The following is a 23900-nucleotide window of genomic DNA, read 5'->3' on the forward strand; positions in this document are numbered from 1 at the left end:
TTGAAGATCAGATTATAACGTAAAGTCCTGATTAATTCAATTTAATTCTAATTTGTATGTTTAATTAATAAAATTATTTATTTGTATTATAAACGTAATTTCAAGAATTAAGTTCCCAAAGTCGACTATATAATATTGCCATTTTGAAACATACCCCTTAATTATGTATAGAATATTTTACATACAGTAGCCCCTCGCATGGCATTTTCCAGGGAAAAAAGCTTGGAGACAAATAATTGGGTTGTAATTTGAAAAAAATTGTAGACCTATAAATTCCCCACTGTTGTCCGTGTCTGTCTGTCTGTCTGTCCTGCCTTAATCTCGAAAACGGAGTTAAATTAGGGGCAGAAGGCCCCTATCTTTCCATATCTGGTCTTTGGTTTGCGATATAATGAGGGACCTTTCGTTATATCGCAAGCCAAACGAGCGATGTATCAAAATGGCTCGTTATAACCGATTTTATTTGTCTTAATGATTGAAATGAGAGAAATTCAATGCCTTAGCCAGTAATTTTTTAAAAATCACCGGTTAAAGCGCTCTTATATATGGAAAACAAAGAGCATTATATCCGAACGTGCGGTATAACGAGGGGCTGCTGTATTTGATAACAAAATAAATTCAATACTCACATAAAGCATTCTTTTCATCAGTTTATCTTGTGCAGTTGCCAAATTATATCTTGAACGAAACGAAATTGAGATAGAAAGCGGAAAAAAGGAAAAAAAAAAAAAACCAAAATGGAAGACGGTAGCAGACGACTTGTAGTAGAAACTCTCGAAAGCATAGCCTTATCGTCTGTTATTTTTCTAATGTGTAATCAATTTTCCGGATTCGCCATGGCAACTTTTAATAATTAATACGTAAATAAATAATATTTACTAAATAAATATAATTTCGCTCTTTAATCGTAAACGTTTCCATGGCAACCGACGAGATTAATCCGAAAATACGTCAAACGATACGTAAAAACTGAACGCGCCATTGTCGTCTGTCGTCTTGTGATTGGTCGATGATTGGTAACCGTGGCAACGCATTAAACGGGAGAAAACGTTTCGTTTACTTTTGCAAGAATAAACATGTTTATTCTTGCAACAATTTACCTTCGTCCAATATTTAAATGTAATTAACGAGAATGAAAAACGGTATCTAGTTTCATTTTAATTTGAAATTAAAAGTTAATTTTTATTTGTAAAAAAAAATATTTGAATCATGCATAATTTTTTATGTAAAACAATGGTTGATAATAATACATTCAAATGAAGAAAAATGGTTCAAAAAACTCTTTTTAAATGTAAAATATACACATAATGACACATACATTTAATTAATACGACATTTTAAAATATATAACTTTAAAACTATAAATAAAAAGGAAACACATTTATAGATTTTTCTTTTGTTTTTGCATGTTTTCATACGTCACAGGAGATTGCAGGCACGTGCATAGTGTACTGGTTGTGTGACGTATCATTTCCGGCCTGCAATACTGTCAAACGGATATTAATTGCACAAATTTCACATACATGATCACATTCCCAGCTTCGTAGTTACTGTAACTCACAAATAAGCGTGTTGTGAGTTACAATGAATTTTGTGCAATTAATTTCCGTTTTGGCAATATTGCAGACCCGAAATGATGCATTATATAATCAGCGCAGTATACACTTCTCCCTGATGCTTTGCTTACAATCCTCTGATTTTCTCTGTACAATCTCCTATGGCAAATGACTTATGAAAAACACTGTATAGATATTAAATGTTTATATTTTTTGTTAAAAACATCTTTGAATGAATTTGTTTATTTACTAAAATAGAATTCATTTCATAAATACTATGAAATATAACATTCCTTATGGTCATCACAGTTCTATATCAATAATATCACTGAATGTCAATCAAATAATGAAAGAACATGTCAACAGTTAGCTGGTACAGTAATAATATACAAGTTTGAAATTAGAAATAACAAAAAGTAAATATTTCAGATATTGATAACATTGATAAATGCTAATGCTTCAGATTTTTCCTCTGTGAATATAGTTTGAGAGTGATTTTCTCCCTAGGAAACTCAAAACATTCCTCAATAATTCTTTTATTGCTTTATGGTTTCCTATGAAAATTTATATGCATTTAACTTGAATTTTACAATTATGGTCTTCATAAAGCAATACAAAAAGGCCTTGAGGAATGTTGGGTTTCCTAGTGAGAAAAATCACTATGTAAAGTACAATTTATTTCATAATTAATATGAAATATAACATTCCTTACCACCACCATCACAGATTGTATATCAAGTAACATGTCAATCGAATGATGAATGAGCACATCAATAGTAAATATTAATGATAAACAACAAATATAACAAATGAAAAATGATATTTTATCACTATAATCATTAATCAGATACTGTCTTATTACAATATAAAATCTGAAATAATCGTTTGAAATTAAACATGTTTAAACTTTACATATTATAGAAAACACTAAAAAAAAAAAAAACAGATGATCGAGATAATTATCTCTCTTAATATATTTTAAACATAATTTTACACTAATTCTTGTATTAAAACTAACATATGCATTTGATATTTATTATTATAAACCATATTTAATACTTTTAAATATATATTTCAATTAAAAATAAATCCATATTATACATTTTTGAAGTAAGAATTGTAAATATTTATAATCATTAAAAATTATAAGGAAATAATTAAATTTAACAAACAAAAATAATATCAGAATCGTTTATCGAATACAATTCGGTGGGTCTAAACGTCTCAATGGATAAGCCAGACTAATACTGTTTCTTGGAATGAATGACTGGTGTATCTTAAATCAAGTTCGGGAAAGAAATCCTGGTACAATTTTGAAGCATGTGTACCAAAAATATCCAATACGTTCCTGTTCATTTGAGCCAACCTTAAAAAACATGTTTTATTAAATTTTAATATATAATTTTTTAATTTAAAATTTATTAATAATTTAATTACAAATTATTATTCAACTTTAAAAACAAAATTAACTTAAAAAGCAAGCATTGATTTTTATATTTTTTGAATAATCATATTATGAAAATTACTCGATACAATATATTTTTTAATCTATACTGGGAATACCCGGTAGTCAAAAGACATTTTTGGTGGTCGAAAAGTAGTCAATTGAAAATAGTTCATTAAAAATTATTAGTTCAGTGGCATAGCAAACATAACTGGTGCTTGGGGCACGACACTTTATTGTCGATTCCCTCCCCCCTCTAGAAACACATATAGTTTGTCTTGGAGACCATTTGGGCACCCTTCTGCGAGTGGTGCCGGTGCATGATACACCCCCTTGCACCCCCTCGCTACATCACTGTATTAGTCCAATGGGTTATATATATGTGACAGTTCAGTACTATGTAAATTTCTACACTGTAAAAGATCTTTTCTTTGTAAACGAAGTATGAATTTATACTGGCTCACCAGATTTATTTATATCCATTTATTATTATTAACTGTATTAGAAAAAAAGGAGGATTGATAGTAAAACAAAATATGGAGGCCCCTTAACTATACACAGACACTTATTTATGACAAGTAAAACTTACGTGTTATAAATAAAACCACTTTTAAATATTAATAATATTCTAAGAAAATTTTTATTTTTTTGTGTCAGTTGTAAAATAATGAATATGGAAATTGTATTAAGAATATAAATTTTTAATACATTATCTGTTTTTCTTGACAAAATGAAATGAAATTATAATATAATGCTAAGTTTGTCAATAATAAAGACGTGTAAAGCATTTTTTCAAACATTTATAGTAATATAATTTTTCATAAAAACAATACTTATTAAACAATACTTATTTTCACTACCTAATTAACTGTTACCTAATAAAATTTGATATTTATTATTTACTGTCATTTCCTTCATCAATTATACATAGATTCCTGTCAAAATCTCTTTACATTATTTAAGATTCTATATGTACTGTACATATAGAATGATTAACTTCTTAACTGAATATTAAATAATTTTTTAAATTATTGTGGACACAAAATGATTAGAAAATTACTTTTGTATGTATTTAAATTAAAAAACTTTAGAATTTAATTAAAGTTTAATTTAAGTTTTTGCTATATTTTACTATTTTTATTTATTTTTATTAAATTTTACTTTATTGTTATCCTTTGGAAAACAATAAAGTTAAATTCATGTTTGCAATTTTTATTAGAACAGAGGCAGAACAATTCACTTTAGGTCATAGTTTGAAATTCTAATTTAGTCCCTCTTTCTTTCAACCTGTTGTAAAGAACAGAACTTATATCCCAAAAAAATCTTTAGTCCTTTACTAAAAGTATCACCCAATCCATGATAAAAACAATTGCTTTATCATGGTCGTAGACTTTTTGCTTGACATGATGACAAAAGTTTATGCAGAAAGCCTATGAGCATGGTATTCAAGTTCAGCTGAATACTTTGCACCATTGTCATTCCACCAATTCATTAGAAATTTTTTTTTGTACAAATAAATGTTTGTAAGAATCCGAACTTTAACAAAAATCAATAGTCGATATCGTCACACTTGTTCAACAATTGTTGTCATCGACTACCTGAGAAAATCTCCATTTACACTTTCTCAACGTTGAAAACGACGCATTCCCGTGATCTGCTGACCGCTTAACTGCACGATATTGGACTGGTATCAGAATTGATGGCCAAAGAGTCAGTCATCGCAAATATCTCTAATTTTCAGTTGTTTCAGTGCCTGATCCTACCCGACTGGATATCTTACCTACTCTTCCTTGGACATTGCCTACCTTTGCACCTTTAAGACAGCCTATCGGAGATTCAGAACTTTCCCGACGATCCTAACAAGACTGTCATCCTAGTCACAACAAGACCCTAACCAAGGAGCAACACCTGTGGACATCTACTCCAGGTATTTATTGATTCACGAACCACTGTAAACTCTCTCTCTCAAGCATCGCAAATTTAGGCCTATCTAGACCTATTTTAGCTCAATTTATTATACTCATTATTGATAAATTGTATACAATGTATTTTCTTTTCTTTACAAATAAACGATTATTTCATTAACCTAGTCTCTGTGTGAGTCACTCCCTGCTTGCTAACATGTGGTCTCCATCCCGAACCCGATCGTCCGCGCATGTGGCTGCTCGCATGACCTACATTCAAATACTGAGCCACACACCATCTCGGCTCCATGTAAATTGGGACATGGTGGTGTCAGTCCTGATGAGGCACTAAAGAGGCACCGACCCTCCGGTCACATGTTAAACATGCCAAACAGGTCAGCCATTAGCTCCTCAATACTGCCTAAGTGAAGACCATATCTTTAAGTATGGCCTTGTTGATTTATTGATAAAATTTATGAGCAGATGTTTTCTCTTTTAGTTTGCATTTGTTGTTAACATTTCCTTTTGTTCATGATAGATACAGCAGCAAACTTGTCTTTTATTTTTCACAAGTTGTGTTAAATATGTTCTGTTTATGGATAAAAAGTGCTGAAATAAAATAGTGTTTTGTTTTTCTATTGTTTACAACAGTTTTATGCAGCTTAGTTAATATCTAACACCAAATGCAGCACTTGATGCAATTTTTTTTGCACACTTCTTATTATTATTAAATATTAAACATATTCTATACATTTACACAAGTCATATACACACATACAGATTTTTATATATCTATATAATTAAAATAGTTAATTTTAAAATTAGAATCTATACACAGTTCACTTACTTATTATTCGTTACACGCTGGAGAAAATTTAAATAAGCGGGTTTTAAATGATGGGGTTCGAGAATAGCCTAAAAATGAAAAATTCTAAAGTAATAAATAAATTCTTTAATTTAAATAAAATTATATTAAACAACACTTACTGCATAAAGTAGAAGTGCAGTTGATACTGCATAAAGTACTAATATTCCTCCTGGTATATAAGGTAACACTCCTTTTGACATTCCATTTAGATATCCTCTCTTAAAAAAAAAAAAAAAAGGCACAAATTCTTGAGCTTTCAAGAATATGTATGTATTTTTTGAATGTTTTTTATTATTTATTATATTTATATATTTTTATAATATTGTTTCTATGTTGAAAACATATAAAGTGAGAAATTATTTATTGTGATATTGTCACAATACCAGGCTGCAATTTTTCATCATAATGCTCTCAATTTTAGTGTTTTGCCTCTGTACATTATACTTTTCCTGTTAACAATGGAGTCTTGCCCAGTATCTATTTAACTCTCTTCTGGAGAAAATTTTTAAATTAAAACTTCTGAAACAAACAGAAAGTTCATATATTGTTAATTGAGGCCTCCTGTAACTAAGCTGTCTATATCTGGTCTCGACTTTCGTCTAACTTCATTCTAGAGACTAAGGAAGGACAGATAGACTGACACCAGTGGGAATTTATAGATATACAATTTTTGAAAATTGCAGCCTAATTAATAATCAAATTATAAAAAAACCGATATCCTTATACTTATTTAAATTAATTAAATTATTCAGTTTATTAATTTTGAGTTTTTCTATTGGTTTTGTTTGAGATAGTGTTCATCTCTCAAATACATTAATAATGAAATTACTGTTTTCACTGTATCAGTTTATATTGATAAGTTTATTAATAATTAGTGAGGTATTGTTTCCAAATGATAATTTTAATGGATTAAATGATATAAATTATTAAATTGAATTAATTAATTAAATAATTATTTATTAAAACAATATAAAATATTTATATTATAACAACATAAACTAACTAGAAAGTTAATATTTGAGCAGTCAAATAATGTATAGTTTAACAATTATATTATAGCACATTTGATATTATGCAATACTGATAGCAATAAGTCAATTTCATACTCCTAATAGTTTATTCTTACAGAAATGTATAAACTATTATTAAAATTGATATATTCTTATTTATAGATAAATATTTCTGAAATTAATATTAAGATATTATTTTTTAAATGATTTATCTGATCATAATTTTAAAGTTCTATAAATTGTTCTTATGACTGAAGGATTGTAATTAAAATACCATACCACTGTTCATTGCTATCTAAAAGAGATATTCAGCAGTCATGTACAACCAAATCTGAAATAGTGACACTTCAAGATATGGAGAAGATTTACATTTAAAAAAATTTGGTACCAAACTCACCACTACTGCATGTTTGGTACTGCAAGCAATGTAAAATGGTTTCCTTTGCATAAGTACATGTGTTGCAAACAACTGTTGAATGTCGTTATCATCAGTTATTGGTGGCTGTCACCTTGCCAGAATATGCATTTCTTGTGAAGTTGTTTGATGAGAACAATAGTAATGTTGTGGCTGCAATTCAAAAATTTTTCCATTGTAAGCAGAGCAATTTATGCAGGGAACCATTGAATCCACAAACTCTCAGAAGAATGATCACCTGACTTAAGGAAACTGAAGTCTGAGAGTTCACTTGGACAAGAATGTGAACTTATCATGTTACAAGTTGTTTAAGATGTTACCATAGCTGTTGTTGAACAGTCAATGAATAATTTACATGCTCTAGGAGTCGCATGCAGTGTCTTAGCACTTGGATATATCCTAGGGCACAATGTGGAAGTTATCAAGAAAGTTAATCCAATGTTATCTGTATAAGATCGGCCACAACTAGCAGTTGTTGCTACTAATAGAGAAACCTGGCTGACCTTTGCATTCATCCTCCTTGCCAGAATAAAAGTGAACACATCATGACATGAAAAATCCCTTGGTGTGACAAGGCACACTTTCACCTCAGTGAACAGTAAATGTCCATAACTGTTGCATTAGGTTCATGGAAAATCCCCATGTTTTCCTGTAGACTCCATTGAACTTGCCTAAAGTTAGTCTGTTGCAGACTCACAGCCATATTCATTCTTAGACCATTCTTCTTTGTAGAAGCCTGTGATAGCCCAGAGAAACTGAGAGATGCTCAATACTTTTGTCATATCTCAGTCCCAACTGCAATAGCAACAATGCCTTGAGTAAACAACTTTCATGCAAGATAGAGTGCCTCCATATAACAGACATCTCATACAGCAGTTTCTGCAACAGCATTTCATCAAAAAAAAAAAAGTGATTAGTTGTGCATTTCTTACTGTTTGGCATCTCATTCTCTGGATCTATGTGTGATTTCTGAATGTGGGGACACTTAAAAAGTGTACTTTATCAAGTTGTAAATTTGGCTTGAAAGAAAATATCATTCTGCATGTGAAAAACATGCATGTGAATTAATTCTTTAGATTCTTTACTGTTTTACAAATATTTTAACAGTGTTTTAAACCTATATTTCATTTATTACATTCCATCTTTTAATTTGCATAATCAAAGTATCAGCTTCACACTGTTTACTAGATTGAGTCTAAGTAAGAGATTGTTATTTTACTGATTCCCAAACATTGTTAAACTAGTTGAAAATTTAGATGTCCAAGAATTACAAATCTTTAAAAAATATTGCAAAAAAACCTTTTCTCCATTGTATAAAACTTGATTATTTATCTATTTGTAAAACTTTATTTGTTTGTAAACTCTTTTCGTAATGAATTGACTTTGGTTTATTTGTTCTGTTTCATAAAACACTTTGTCCCTATTATCATTATTAACAGTGGTGATATTCGAAATATTTAACAAGGGGTTCGCTAGCAGAAAATTTTTCCCTGACAATCACTGACAAATGAAATGGAAGTTTTGAATAGAAATAAATACAATACCTTTTCTTGCAACCGTATATCTAACAATCAGTGGCGTACTTGGAATGTAACGAGCCATGGGTGAAGGGCAGGTAACGATAATATTTTAGGGCTGTCGACCTTTTTTTTTTTTTTCAGGCAGGGATAATCTTTACCGCAAAATGGCACTTCTGGAAATACACACGTGTCATTATCTCTCGAGATACATTATACTTTTTCTTTCGCTGTCCATAGCCCGACACGTGTTCGACAGCCAACTTGTATTATCTCACGCGCGTGGAATTCTGGGATCTCTCTTATGACTGGATCAAGAACTCTCTTGAATCGATCACGATTAAACCTCGATTGAAACGATTGAGAGAGATATCGCACCAAGACATACTCCCTTACCTTGCTCACAATCTAGATTGAAATCCTCGGGGGTGTACTATAGATTACTCCCTATGGAATTTCAGGACTTTGATTATATATTTGAACTCAGGGGACCGAGATGAGTTCAACGTACCCTATTTTTGGACTGGAGACGAAAAATAAAAAAGTTATCACACTTTTTAAGTTACCATACTTTTTTAATGCTCTCATGCAGATGGCACCATAGTTGCTAGTATTGCCATCTTGCGGTAAAGTCTGCAAACTGTGACGTCGGACTACGGTCATCTCCCGGAGCGTTAAACACGCAATACGAGAGCGGAGAGAGCGACGCGACTTCCGATCATCGCGCGATTGCCATTTCGGTTAATGTTACTTATGGCAGCGAACATGGCGGACCGACTGACCTCTCGTATGGGCGCCACCACACGCCGCCATGTGCTAAACTATTGATCGATTCACGGTAGTTCTTGAACAAAGTAAAAAACGGGGGAAATGTCAACTAAAGGCAATTTTAACAGCAAGCCACGCGACTCCTGATCGCGATAGCGAGGCCGACTTAGTGACTCCCTATCATCGCGCGATCGCTGGAAAAAAGTATGATAACTTTTTTATTTTTCGTCTCTGGTCCAAAAGTAAAGTATCGTTGAACTCGTCTCTGTCCCCTGAGTTCAGATATATACCCAAACAAACGAAATTCTATAGGGAGTAATCTATAGTATACCCATGTTTGGTACGAACGGGGTATAAGACTCTAGTTTAGTAGTATTACAGAGTATAATACGCATATTTTAATATATTTTTTTTAAAAAAAACAAACCCACTGAGAAATGTTCCGTGTGTTTAACAAGGTTCGGGAAACTGAAAATTTTAACAATGGGTTCGGGCGAACCTGTGCGAACCCGCCGAATATCACCACTGATTATTAATGATCAAAATTTCTCTGTTACAAGATAATTAAATTTCTGCACTTGTGAATTTCTATGAAGGCAAAAACATTTGACAATCAATTATTTACAGTTGATTTATAACTGGTTCAACCGTTAAAATGCAATTTTTTTAACTTTGAATAAAATGATTTCCTTAATGTCTTCTAGTAAGCATTTTGAACACATATCTTGTAGGACTATATGTTAAGTTAAATTTAATAACGATCTCATTATATACTTGGAAACTGCAAACCTTGACCTAATTACCTTAAATAATTACAAGATGAAAGCCATCCTTCAATCAATTAATCTTGTCACTTTTCTTCGGCAAAACATTGTAAATTGAATTTGTCTCTAAATTTATCATCTCTTCATTTTGGACTATGATTTTACACTTACCAATTTGGATGCTTTTAAGAATCAAAGTTTTGATACTAATGATTAAAATATTCCTAACTATAAGAAAATTATTTAACATTTTAGATATTTATTATTGGTATCAAGTAACCAAATTAGAATAATCACTAATATGTTTTTCTCTTGACAATAAAAGTTTAATTATGTATACATTTAATATTTATTCTTTTAAATGTGATATACAAGTAATATTTACATGAGTAAACTGCTAGTGGGTGTCTATCAAATTATCTAATAATATGATTTTCAAAGCTTTTGAATTTTTATATACAGGTGTTGCTGTTTATTTTAATTTTAATTCAGATTATTTAAGTGCAAAGTCCAATACTGAAATAGTTAGAAGTGTTTCCCCATAAATAGCAATTATCATTACAAAGAATTATCACAAATATCCTTCCCAGATAAGATTTTGATTTTGTGAGGAGGCAAACAACAATATCTGAATAACAAATATACAGTATAATAAAGGCATTGTTAATTATTTATTGCCTAATTTTCCATAAAACTAAGTCCAATTTAGAACTGAAAATTGTTATGATAATATATAAAATCCATAATTAAACCTACCTAAATAGCTTTCTAGATAACATGAAAATTACAACAAAATATCTTCCATTTTATTTTACTTTAATATATTAAAATTACTGAACAACTAAAAATACATAAATCTAACATTAAGAGCTAGAAATATCATAAGAAAAATTAAATCAAATTCCAACGTACTTCAATAATTTTCCAAAAAAGATACAACGCTAATGATGGCGAAGGGTAAACAAACATACTACAGCCCGCTAACATTCCAGCTGGAATCGCATGCCAATTTTCATTTCTCCCTCGTCTCCACCTCAGAAAGCACGATACAAACTATAAAATAACATTTGTTTTAAAATAGCAACACACTTATTTTTTGAGTTTAATAAAAAAATTATTAAAATTACTTTATATATTCCCGAGAATCCTCCTAAAAATAATCCAGAATTCAATAAATTAGTATTTGTTAATTCTTTAAATATGATAAAAGGATTTTTTACGAATGCTTTTGGCTTTGATAATATCTTTAATGCCAGTTTAACACCATAACCTATTGCAAAATTAAACAAAAATCCCTGTAATGATTCAAAATTATTTTAATTAAAAAAAAAACAACAGAAATATAATAAATTATTTTCAAAGTATTTTTAATGTACCTTTGACACATATATAGGACATATATCTTTATGAGGGCACGAATGATGTTTAAAATATTCATACCGAAAAATTTTTTTTATTTTTTGAATTTTATTATGATTATCGTCGTCTATTAAAGTTTCGTAAGGCACACCATTGTCAACACTTTTACATTTAGGAGACCGTTTATTTTCTTCTGTACCGATTAAATAACTAAGAAAAATAATAAAACTAAGTTGAAACCAATAAATGAATTTATAAAACTAAATATAATGAAAAGATAAAGAGAACTATACCGGAGACAAGCACTAACAATATCATTGGAATAACCATATTTGCTGTAATAAAAAAAATATACTCGTTATTTGTAATTCTGATATAAAGTAAATTTGTCGATAATTTTATTTGATATTTACCGGCTAGAATATAGAAAAAATGCCATTACTCCACCAAACAGTAAAACCTGCAAATAATTAAAATATAAGTATAAAGAATTTTTAAAAAGCATAAAATATTAATTTCTATAATAATTTACTAATGTAATAAGATATATAAGAGGAATAATATATTTTAAAATATTTCTCTCTTCTAGAGCAGGTTATACAGTGGGTGATCGGTTAATGAACATAATCCGTTCCAAGACTTTGTTTGCTATCCGAATTGTTCGTTAACCAATTATTGATTTACCATAGGCTTTTATGGGAATTTGATTAATTCGTTCTGGAAACTCCAAAAAATAAAAAAATATATTGTTTATTTATATGTAATAATAAAAATACATATAAACACAGTCTTGCATTTTTATTAGTCATGTTTTTTCCATTTGTGGGGATTAAAGAATCTGTCTAATGTCAATTGCTTTTCTCTCTTCTTCAAGATTTTTCAAAGTAATTAATAGCATTGTAATTGTAGAGATCCCTGAGCCTATTAACCTCACCCTGGTTTGGATGCCATTCTAAGACTGTTCTGACATCCTCCCACTTCTTCAAAAGATCTTTAATAACAGATATCGGCATTAATCCTCTTTTTCAGAAGAAAACATATCTTGCTGAGTTTCTTGGTGTTCTTCATTCAAGAGTTCTTGGCGTTCTTCTGTCGTCAGATCCGTTTCAGGTTCCATTATGAGCTCTTCAATGTTCTTCATTTCTCAGATGCGAGTTTTGTTACTCCTTAATCTACTTGAGCCTTCTTGATTATACAGTATCTTTCTTAGATAAGATTGAACTGTGGCCTACTGTAGACTTGTTCAAGCCATACTGCCCAGCAACATCAAACATCATCTCCACTCTCTACCTTTGCTATTATACTCTCACCTTTCGAAAATAAAAACCCACACAAAACTTAAAGAGTGCCTGCCCAACAGTCTCGCGAATACTATAAAAGAATTGTTTCTGTCAGAAAAATAAAAGGCTGGAATTACAAGGAAGAGTTTCAAAGTTCGGAGAAATACTATCCGATCAGTATATACCAAGTTGACCGTTGATGTTGACGTCTCCTGCGCTCTGAAAAGTTTTGAATTGTTGCCTGAATTCAAGGTAAGACCAATTGGTATTCATTATTTTACGTCGCTTCTTCCTGCGTTTGTTCTGTGAGGTTTTTATGTTTGTTGTCCGAACAAAAAAATCTTTTGTGAAAGTGTTCGTTATCCGATCATCCACTGTATATTATTTAATTAAAATTGTAGATTCTTAAACATTAATAAACAACCAATTTTGATGTTTGTTTTATAATTTAAAACCCAGTGTGTTGCAAAATAAATTATAAAAATCTCACCTCACTATGTGGAATAGGTTTAACAATTCCTCTACTGGCAAACATTCTAAATAATGTCTCAGTTGCCTGAAAATCAATAATATAACGATTCCTTTTTTAAGTAATATAAGCTTTAATATATAATAATAATCTTTATTAGTTATTGCTCGTGGACAGTGCAATTACAAATATTAAAATAAATAAAATAAATTATTTATTTATAACCTCTAATACCAAATTTATTTGTATTAATTATTTGATTATAACCATATTATAGCCCGAATATTTAGGCGATCATTGGATTATTATAAATAATTTATTATACAAATATTAGTCCATTAATTCCAACATAAGCTTTAATATAAAAAATAGTAAAATTATTATTTATAATTATTTACTGTATAAACTTTTATACTTTTACAAATATTTCTTTATTTTAAATCTATTTTTGGATCATATTAGAGATTAGATAGTTTTTATCAAATAATCTCGTTTTATTCTATTTATATCGATCAAATAGAAAAATTTAATTTTATGGTGAATGAATCTGGCACATTCAAAACAAACAATCAATACTAACAAATTTTGATTCATATTAAAACTTTTATTTTATCTCATAGGTTCATTTTGATTTATCGATGACAGGTTCTGTAGTTCAATTATTTTATTTGTAATTTCTCTTAGTGATTTCCCTTCTCTCTTTTTAACAGTTCGGAACAGAAATGACATTACTAACGGATAATTTTTTGAACTATTCCAATCTGGAATAAAAATAAAATCTAGCAAAATTAAAATTTGAATTGGTATAAAACTAAATAAACTTAGCTTACATAATAATACCGTATTTTCCGGCGTATAAGACAACTTTTTAACCCAGGAAAATATTCTCAAAAGTCGGGGGTCGTCTTATACGTCGGAAAATATGGTACTTTAAAGAACATATATTTAAAAGAAGATAAATAATTTAAGCCTGCCATCAGAAATTTAACTCACCACATTTGTTACATATAAAGCCAAAGCTTGTTGTCTAAAAACAAAAAACAAAAAGTATATATGTATACAAAGTTTTACTCTCAAGCATTTATAATAAAATTAACGTGCAATATCCTTACTAACCTGTTCTTTTTCTCAATCAATATCGCAAGAAAACTTGCAGCAAAACCTGGTAAATAGGAACAATGGAAGTAATAAAATTTCCCCATCCATTTCCTGTAATCAAATTTTGTTTTGTTCAACTTTGTTGTTTTTTTTATTAATTTAAAAATTCAATTTTCTGATATATAAAGGATTATTTCCTTAATTTAATTTACATTTTTATCATCGCAAATTAAATAAATAGAAGTATTGTCCTTTTCAGTAAATTTTCGAAAATACAATACCTTGCTAAACTTCAAAATGTTTTAAAATATAGAGAGTAAACAACAATGTAATTTGTTACATTTCTTTTTTCTTTATAATAATGCTGCTTTATTTGATTTCCGAATTAAATTTGATATTTTGGATACATTCTATTTGTCGGTATAACAATCATGACATAAAATATTAAAAAAAAAATATTTACAAATAATCATTTCTTATTTGATACGACTGTTTACAGATAGTATGTTTCATTGAAATACAACAGAACACAACCGAAATAGCTGTTGTTTTAGGTTATTCTGATAAATTTTTCATACATCAAATCCAATTTTCTACTTAGCTATCTAGAGCGTTACCAAAATACAATGCTGAATAATTCAGTTAGCTTAAAGTTTTTTTTTCAAATAAAAGAAATAAACAAATGCTGACTTTCTCCGTATAACCAATAACTAAATAATAAAAAAAATCTATTTTACTATGCATTTTATTTGTTTAACTTTTAATTATATCAGTAAATTTGAAGTTGCCGTCTTCCAAATAATAGGTCACGGAGGAAAAAATCTTTCTCCTGATCTTTGACCTAAATAATCTAAAGTAAAACTTATGCAGAATTTAATCATATTTAACTTACTAAATGAATATCAAAACAAGAAAAAAAAATAAAAAATAAAAATAAATAAATAAATAAATAAATAAATATATATATATATATATCTTTTTCTAAAGTTGCCTAAAATGTAAAGAGCCTAAAATGTAAACAATAAAAATCTAATTAGCAATACAACTTGCATTTCCAGCAATATTAAAGTGTTTCTCATAACCTCTAACTGATAAATAATTGCTGCAACTGCAACTGTAACTATTGCAAAATAATCATTATGAGAGAATTTAACTATAAATATTATAATTAAGCTCCATTATAGTACAATAAATTTAATTGGTTAATGTTACCCTTGGTGCCAAGATGGCAGCTTGTCTCTGATTCCAGCAAGGAAACAGTGGGATGCACGTTCTAACCTAACCTATTCTAACAATTTTGTTGCTAATAATTATGGTAATTTATTAGAATAGGTTAGGTTAGGTTAGAACGTGTCCCCCACTGTTTCCTTGCTGAAATCAGAGATGAGCCACCATCTTGGCACCAAGGGTAACATTAACCATTTAATTTAATAAAAATTGCAAAAAAGTAATATATATATATGGTAACTATAAATGGAAATGTTTACATACTAATTTGCCTTTTTTGCAAAATTAATATACTTTATAATCCGTACATTATCAGAGCTGTTGGCAAATTCAAGGATTAAATAAATCCTTGAACTATAATGGAAATAATATTGAAAAAACTAAAGATTAGAGATAAAAGAAAGCCTAACTTTGGTTAGAGGTGAGTTGAAAAATATATAAATAAATTTTATATGTAACAAAGAACAAATTATTTACATTAATAAACAATAAATCCAATATTTAATTAATGCCAAACGATCTTCCATATTACTGAGCTATAATGAGACACATTAATCTTATTGCGGCCCAATAATATGGAGGATCGTTCGGGCGTTAAGTTAGAATTTATTTAAATTTGTAAAAAAATTTAAAACTTTTAAAATATTTTCAAACTTTTAACATTAAACTTCATCCAGAGAAGTGAAAATTTCTGAAAAATTAAATTAAATATTAACATTTTTAGAAGTTCAAAATTAACAGATTAAAAAAAAAATTAATCTATTTCAAAATAATGTTGAAAACATTTACAGGAATTGGGATTTTAATGTGGTTACAACATTAAAAAAATATTTTTTAAATCTTTATTAAAGTTACATAATACACTGTTTCGGGTAATAACCTATTTAAAAAAAAACAAAAAACACCGCAACCCAGTTAACAGGTGTCAAGACTTATTAAGCTTGTAAGTCCACGAAATCTCTTGTAATTCCTAAAACTTCCACAAATTCCGCACGTGGACTTTAAAGACCAGGTTGTCATCGTTCCAAAAGTATTTTTCGGGTAGTAAAACAAGGTTACGGTGTTTTTTTTTTTATTTTGTATTTTTAAATAAACAGGTTTTTAGAATGTCAAACTGAAAATAAAATAATAGAATTTCAAAGTAAGGAATTTCGGATTAATATATACACTTTTATATAATATAAATTAAATAAATAAATAATAATAATAAGGATAAAAGTAAAATAAAAGAAAAATGTTTATCTCACCTAAGTAAACAAAAAAAGAAAACAAATGAAAAAACATTGAACGAGAGGAAACAAGACGACGTTATACTGCTTTGTAAAGTCTTCAAACACGCTTCAATAGAAAATTTCTTCTGAACTATCTGAGATAACTGAGAGATAAATAAAACTATGTCTAAATATTGTTATTTATGTATAAATATATTTAGTTTTTAAGAGTTCAACACTCAGTAACAATAAATTTTAATTATGCATGAAAATTTCTGACCTAAATAAAAAGCGTGATGTAACACAACAACTGCTTTTCTAGTGATGGGCACAATCGAATAATCTGTTTTTTCTTTTCTTTTTTACAACCGATTGTGCCTAACACTACTACTCTCTTCGTCACACGAGTTAGTGTTATTATAGAAGCGACAGGTGAAAACATATGTAAAAAAAGACACACTCACCCCGTATAGAGAAGTGTACATCTTTAGCGATTCTCTCATGCAATCAAAGGCAATTTTCAAAGCGGCATCGGTACAGAACGGAGACCAAGTATGTCCCACTTCGTAACAATTGTACGGAAGACTCATTTCTCTCAAAGTACTGAGGACGGCCATGTTTTCTTTTTTTCTTCTTCACTGTGTACAATTTTGACAAAATTTACCTAAACATATCCACGTGGTTAATTAAAACAAACGCGGTTACGGCCAGGGTCTCACCCTTCGTTGCCTAGCAATCACTAGTAACGCGCATAACACCCCGCACGCACGTGACGCACACACATATGGCGAAATCAGCGCCCTCTTTAATCAAAAATATTCGACATTTTTCCTGGTTTATAATACTTTTACTATTATTTCGACATTTTCCTGTTTTATTATAATATTATTCAATATAATTCTGTTATTTTATATTATTTAATTTTAATAAAGGGTTTTAGATACTTTTATCAAATCGAATATCGGCGGCATTATATAATTTTATCTCTCCTATATGCTGGTTAGAGCCCGAAAGCTAAAGGCAGACGCGAATTTAGTAGCGAGCGATATGCACAAGCGAGAAGCGAGAAATATCGCTGGCGAGAGCGAATTTCTAGTTCTCGCACATATCTGACAGCGATTATGCAGACGCGAGCGAGAATATGTGGCGAGAAGAGGCGAGACGCGATAAATATCAAACCCTGTCAGATATGTTCGAGAACTAGAAATTCGCTCTTGCCAGCGATATTTCTCGCTTCTCGCTTGTGCATGTTTTCCTTTGCCGCTCGCTACTAAATTCGCGTCTGCATAGTCGCACCCTTAAGAGCGTGACCTAGTTGCTACGAACGTAGTAGTTTCCTGTCTAAGTAACTTTCAATTAGTATACTTAATTAATAATATAAAAATCACTGTAGCTTTTACTTAATTATACCTTGTACCGCTTCAGGCTTATAAACGAATTAAACTAAAAAAATTAGTGTATTTATACACCCGTTAACCTGTTAACTTAATGTAACAATATTCGCTGTTAATTTTATCTTTTCTATATTTGATTATTTATTATCAATTTCTCTCTTCTATTAAAGCAGTTTTATTCTTACCTATTTTACAATTTTCCTAACATTTAGGCTTATCTACTGTTTCTTACACAGAATAAAATTTATATTATACACTAATATATAGGTTACACTCTACGTATTACACACTAATACATTATACACTTTATATAATGGAAATAAGCGAGTATTATTTCCATTATACAAAGTGAGATTATTATATTAGTTACTTAAACTACATTATTATAATGTAATTAAGTGAAGGCTAATTAAATTAACTCCGCATAAGCAAAATTTTTTTACAGTTTAATGACGTCGAATATGTCATTAAACTTAAAAGAAATTTAGTCATAAATATATTCAACGTTCCAGGAAAGTGTTAGAAGCATTGGAATATATTTTGTATTCTTTATAAAAATTTCCTTTAAAATCTGACTACTGAATTGAAAGTTTTAATCAGATAAAAAAAAAAAAATCTTTTTAAATGTAAATTTAGAATCTCGGATACATTCATTACAATATGTAAATAAAATATCCTCAGTTATGTATTTTTTATCATTATTTATATAACCTATATAATGATAAAACATATTTCATTAATACATTTTAATATACTGTATAAGTACTTTATATACAAGTAAATATGGGGCTGTCAGTTAATTACTTGGCAATCTAGTGTTGGGAAAACACATCATTGTACACGACACGGAAGGAGGGGGGGGTCAAAAGTCGTTCATAAATGTACTGTACTTAATACATTTTAAATGTAATTTATTGCTAAACAAATTCACAACTTTACGAGTATATTATTCTTATTATAGACTACAGTATATATAATACAGAATAAGAAATGTACTATAAAATATGCTTATGTTATAATTTGAATAATTATTGATTCGTAAATAATCTGAATTTCTAATTTATTTGCCACTAAATAAGAATATCATTTAAAATATCTTATCTTCTTATACATTACGAGTAAAACGACAGAGTATATATGTATTTTTTATGTGTATATAAATAGACTGCATTTAAATCATCCACTTAAAAATAGAAAACGTCTTTTTATCTAAATAAATTTAAAAGTATGAAGAACTTTTACTCCATTCTAAAGTTTACGGGTACTTGATACATAATTTTAATTACACTTTTTATTTTCTGGGTTAATGTACGGTTGAGTTTTAAATCATTTAATCCAACGATTATTTTAGAAAATCATTCGTTTAAACAATAAAAAGTAATGTAGAAGAGTAGAAAGATAAAAAGAGCGCAGAACGGAGTAGAACTGATAGAGTGTTCATAAAAGCTTATTATTATAGTTTTTTCTTACTTAAATTTTGGCATTAATAACGTATAGGAGAAATTTTAAATGAGGAAAATTCGATTGTAGACTTATTAATTTGTTCGCCAGCTGGATGATTGCCAAACGAGTAAGTAAACACTACAGAAATACTTTATTTGCAGTTTTTATCGCAAATATTACAACACATACAAGTATGAAACGAAAAATAAATCTCTTAAAAATTTAATTAAGAAGTTTTCAATTGTAGAAAACAATTCTGTGGTGTTGTAGAATGGTAGTAAATAATTCTTATGGAAATGCATTTATGAATTTCCTAGACGGAAATAGGTATTTGATTTTTTGAACTTTTCGTTGTAACAGACAGGAAACGAATATTTGACATTGTATAAATTGATAATTACTAGTGTTTAATACAATTAAAAAACAGGTAAACATGCAATTTTACATAAACTACATCACAAAAAGGTTATCATCATTATTGAAGAATTAGTAGACTATACAGAAACTAGATAGGTGAATTGTGAATAAATTATGGTAATTATATAGCAACGTTTCGTTATTTTTTTTTTTTGTACGATTCAATTTTATTATTTAGTTATTTTTACCTATTACATTGTAAATTTAAAAAAATGCAATTTTGAGGAAAACTTACGCATGGCTTATTATTACTTCAAGTCCTCAAGTAATTGTATGCTAATTCAGACATAAATGCACTAGTCAAGGATATCAATTTCTATGCACATTTATTTAAGAGAGCAGATATATAGTGTGTGTTTGTGTATGGTGTACATAATTCTGTTATATTATATTAGTTAATGTCGAAATGGGGTTCCATACCATTCCGACATTAACTAATATAATACGATACAGCAAGATCTCGCTAATCCGGCAATTTCTTACACAGTAGGGCGCCGGACGACCGCGAGTGCGTAGACCTAAAGGAAATAAATTACGTGACCTGTCACTCTTCGATACTCGTTTTGGAGGCAGGCAGGCAAATAATACGGCGCGCTACACTGTACACAGAAATGAAATTTGAGTAAATAGGAAAACAAGATTTGCGACATGATAAGGTATTCGTGGAAACGGAATCGCATGGGCAATTACACTGCAGAGTATGCCAGATAATTGAGGGGCCGGATTAGCGAGAGTATACCGTATATATTTACAATGATTTTGAAAGTTATCCAGTGTGCATACGTAATTTGTATCTGATTAAGCTAGATGATAATTTAACGCTATATTTGCGATGAAAATGACTTCCTGTCTTGAAAACAATTATTTTAAGCAACTATTTACTTCTATTATTTATTTATTTATTTGAAATAACTTAAAATAATGAAATACATTAAAGAAAATTATTATAAATTACTAATAATAATTCTCAAACGTGTAAATTTAATATGTATTAAGTCTATAACTAGAAAGATTGTTAAAATAAAATACAAAATATTTTCTTATAAATACCTACGCCGTATCCAGTCTTCTTCAATAAACTTTTCATTCTGATTTTGCGTATAAAAATCTGATTTTTTTTTTCCCTTTTCTTCGTCGAAAATCCTTTGGAATCTACCCATCTGAGAGACCATACTCAGGAGCAGCTGCGAAACTCAATAAGAGTCCTGAGCAATGCTAAAGGAACTCCACACTGTTTCATTTATTTCAAAGTTCATATGCAGTTTAGCTTGAAAAAAGCAGTCTGTCTACTGAGAAGCAGTAGATTTATAGCTTAAACACGCCAAGAACCAATTGGATAGATATTCTTTATAGAAACTGGAAAAGGCTACTCGCTGAGCAAAAATCCAGATATTAGCGAGGTTGAGGCCGAAGTTTTAAACGCGAAAACGTGTACGTCGGACGTTCAGCGTCGCTTTCCTGTAAGCCTAGAAGTTTGACAATGGCGTTTGGAATGTCGAGCACGATTCCACTGACTTTGTCAAACTTCTAGGCTCACAGGAAAGCGACGCTGAACGTCCGACGTACACGTTTTCGCGTTTAAAACTTCGGCCTCAACCTCGCCATTTAAAATACCCGAGTCTTCCCTGTCACAAAACGTACAGTTTTTAATGAAAACCAAATATGATCCTCTCACGTTTGTTGACTTACACGATAACAGAAAAAACAACTGAAATAAATGTATAATGAAGGTCAACGAATTTAGAATTGGTTTCTAAGCTCTATATGTTTTTTGATAAATTATTTATCATCACTATAAGAGTATACAAATCATTACATCAGTTATACCAAATTCTAAATAAGTTTTTCTGGGAGAATTGGTCTATGAAAAATCGCATATTATCATTCTCATCATCACATTAAAGAGTCAAAGACTGCAATAAAATAGTAGGTTGATCAACAGTGCGTAAAAATGATAGGAATAGCGCCATTGTCATTGATTCATGCCTAAATTAACCCAAAATTTTGTCAAAAATGTATAAGATATAGGCCCACACTTTTTAATATATAATTATAATTATAATTAGTCGGCCGGATGACCGAGGGTTAATTGGTTATCCTACCGAATCCAGCGGCCGAAAACACCCCAGAGGGGTACTGTTCCGGAAATATCGGGTCTCGTCTCTTGCTGTCTTATTCTGGGCCTGATTGAGCTTACTATAGGCTTGAAAAAGGTCATTTTAGTGCACTCAAGGAGGAAAGAATAAAAATATTCGTATGTCCACACCGGGAGCGGGCCACGTGGTGCGGGACTGGGCTCATATCCTGGATAGACTACCACGAAAACAGTATAGAGAGATGCTCAACAGGATTCGATCTCGAGTCCTCCAGAGCAGTAGGTTCAAGCCTTAACTGTATCAGCATCTATCCGGTCTATTTACTATTCGAAATAAATAGATTATATTTATATTAAAAAAATAATAATAATAATAAATATTGAAAATTGAGGAATGATTAAGTATTTTCTATATAAACGTGACAGCGGTTACGCTTGTTTTCTAGATTATCTACTTTTGTTTATTTTTGAAAGGATAGTATGAAAATAACGATGAAAGCTTTCTAGTCTGTGCTAAATAGTGCATTGAATAATATGTAATAACGAGGAAAATCTAAGAAATTTACGGTTTTTCATTTCCCCGATGTAAGATAAAAATTATATGTATCGAAAATACAGTATAAATATATAAGCATGCATGAAAAATTTTATATATATAATGTAATTATACTTATATTCAAAAAATTTATAGTTTATTATGTTAAAAAATATTCTTCACGAAAGGAAAACTTTTGTGTGATTTATTATAGTTATTTTTGGAAAATATTTTTTTTTTACACCACTGGAGCAGATCATTTTTAAACACAATTGAGTTATGAAGTAATGTTTGACAACAAAATTTTAATAGATATAGAAGAAAGTTGCTAATCCGGCATCTACAAAAACGGAGTAGCGCGGAATTTCGAACGTTGCAGACATTGTTGTACCAGTGCTTGCTGGTATATGATTTCGATTTGTTTTCTCGTGCTTTTTTAATCGGTATAAAGACGATACAGTACATGACTATGATGTGTTAAGATCAAGTGGCTCTCGATCTCCATACATCTTGGCGTACCTAAAGAAAAATTTTGGGGTTCTCCAGATTCTTCGTATCCCTCGATTTTCGCCCCGAGTCTTCGGCGCGCCACATCTAAACAAATTCCAATTGGCAAAATACCATGCCGGATTATTATTGGACAATTCCGGATTATCTTGAATCCGAATAAGTGGTTTAAAATTATATAAAATTACTGATTAAATGTAGAATTTTTAAAAATTAAGATTGATATATTTGCAATCAGTAGAACAGATAAAATCTTAATCGTTTTTTTTTTTTTTGAAACAAGGAAGAAAACAAGGAAAATCATACAAAAATTACATACAATTCAATGCAAAAATATTGAAATACTTGTATAAAAATGTACCACGTTAGTTAATACGGAATTCATAATATTCGTTAGAAAACTAAGCACTACTGTGAATACATTTTTATTTATAGTGTTAGATAGAGTGGTGGCTGGTGACAGCCACCTCCTCATGGTGACTTCTGCGTTGTGTTTATTAAAAAGAATACAAGCAAGAAGCGAAAAGCTACGTATTAAATAATAATGAACTTTATTTTTAAAACATATAGTGATAGAGGTATTACTTTGGACAGTGGCGCATTAAGAAGGGGATCCAAG

At 29.8% G+C, this 23900-nt stretch overlaps 1 protein-coding gene and 1 long non-coding RNA gene across 2 annotated transcripts in view; both read right to left on the bottom strand.

The window, feature by feature from the left end:
• Nucleotides 1-784, bottom strand: part of LOC136987259 (uncharacterized) — a 38563-nt gene extending 37779 nt beyond the window's left edge. The window contains exon 1 of the long non-coding RNA XR_010882594.1: nt 630-784. This is a non-coding gene — a long non-coding RNA (uncharacterized lncRNA). The remainder of the gene's footprint in view (nt 1-629) is intronic.
• A 481-nt stretch (nt 785-1265) lies between these two features.
• On the bottom strand, nt 1266-17670 carry LOC136987247 (transmembrane protein 135-like). Its single transcript, XM_067284953.1, has 13 exons — nt 17355-17670; nt 16927-17054; nt 14471-14563; nt 14348-14381; nt 13376-13441; nt 12019-12065; nt 11899-11940; nt 11623-11815; nt 11374-11541; nt 11159-11299; nt 5892-5990; nt 5752-5819; nt 1266-2922 (listed from the first exon to the last, which is right to left on the bottom strand). Exons 1-13 carry the CDS (start codon nt 17505-17507, stop codon nt 2781-2783), a joined length of 1374 nt encoding a protein of 457 aa, XP_067141054.1. The 5' UTR covers nt 17508-17670; the 3' UTR covers nt 1266-2780.
• Between the last annotated feature and the right edge of the window lie 6230 nt (nt 17671-23900).

This window comes from Centruroides vittatus, unplaced genomic scaffold (genome assembly GCF_030686945.1).
Source record: "Centruroides vittatus isolate TY-2023 unplaced genomic scaffold, ASM3068694v2 scaffold_149, whole genome shotgun sequence".
Taxonomy (NCBI): domain Eukaryota; kingdom Metazoa; phylum Arthropoda; class Arachnida; order Scorpiones; family Buthidae; genus Centruroides; species Centruroides vittatus.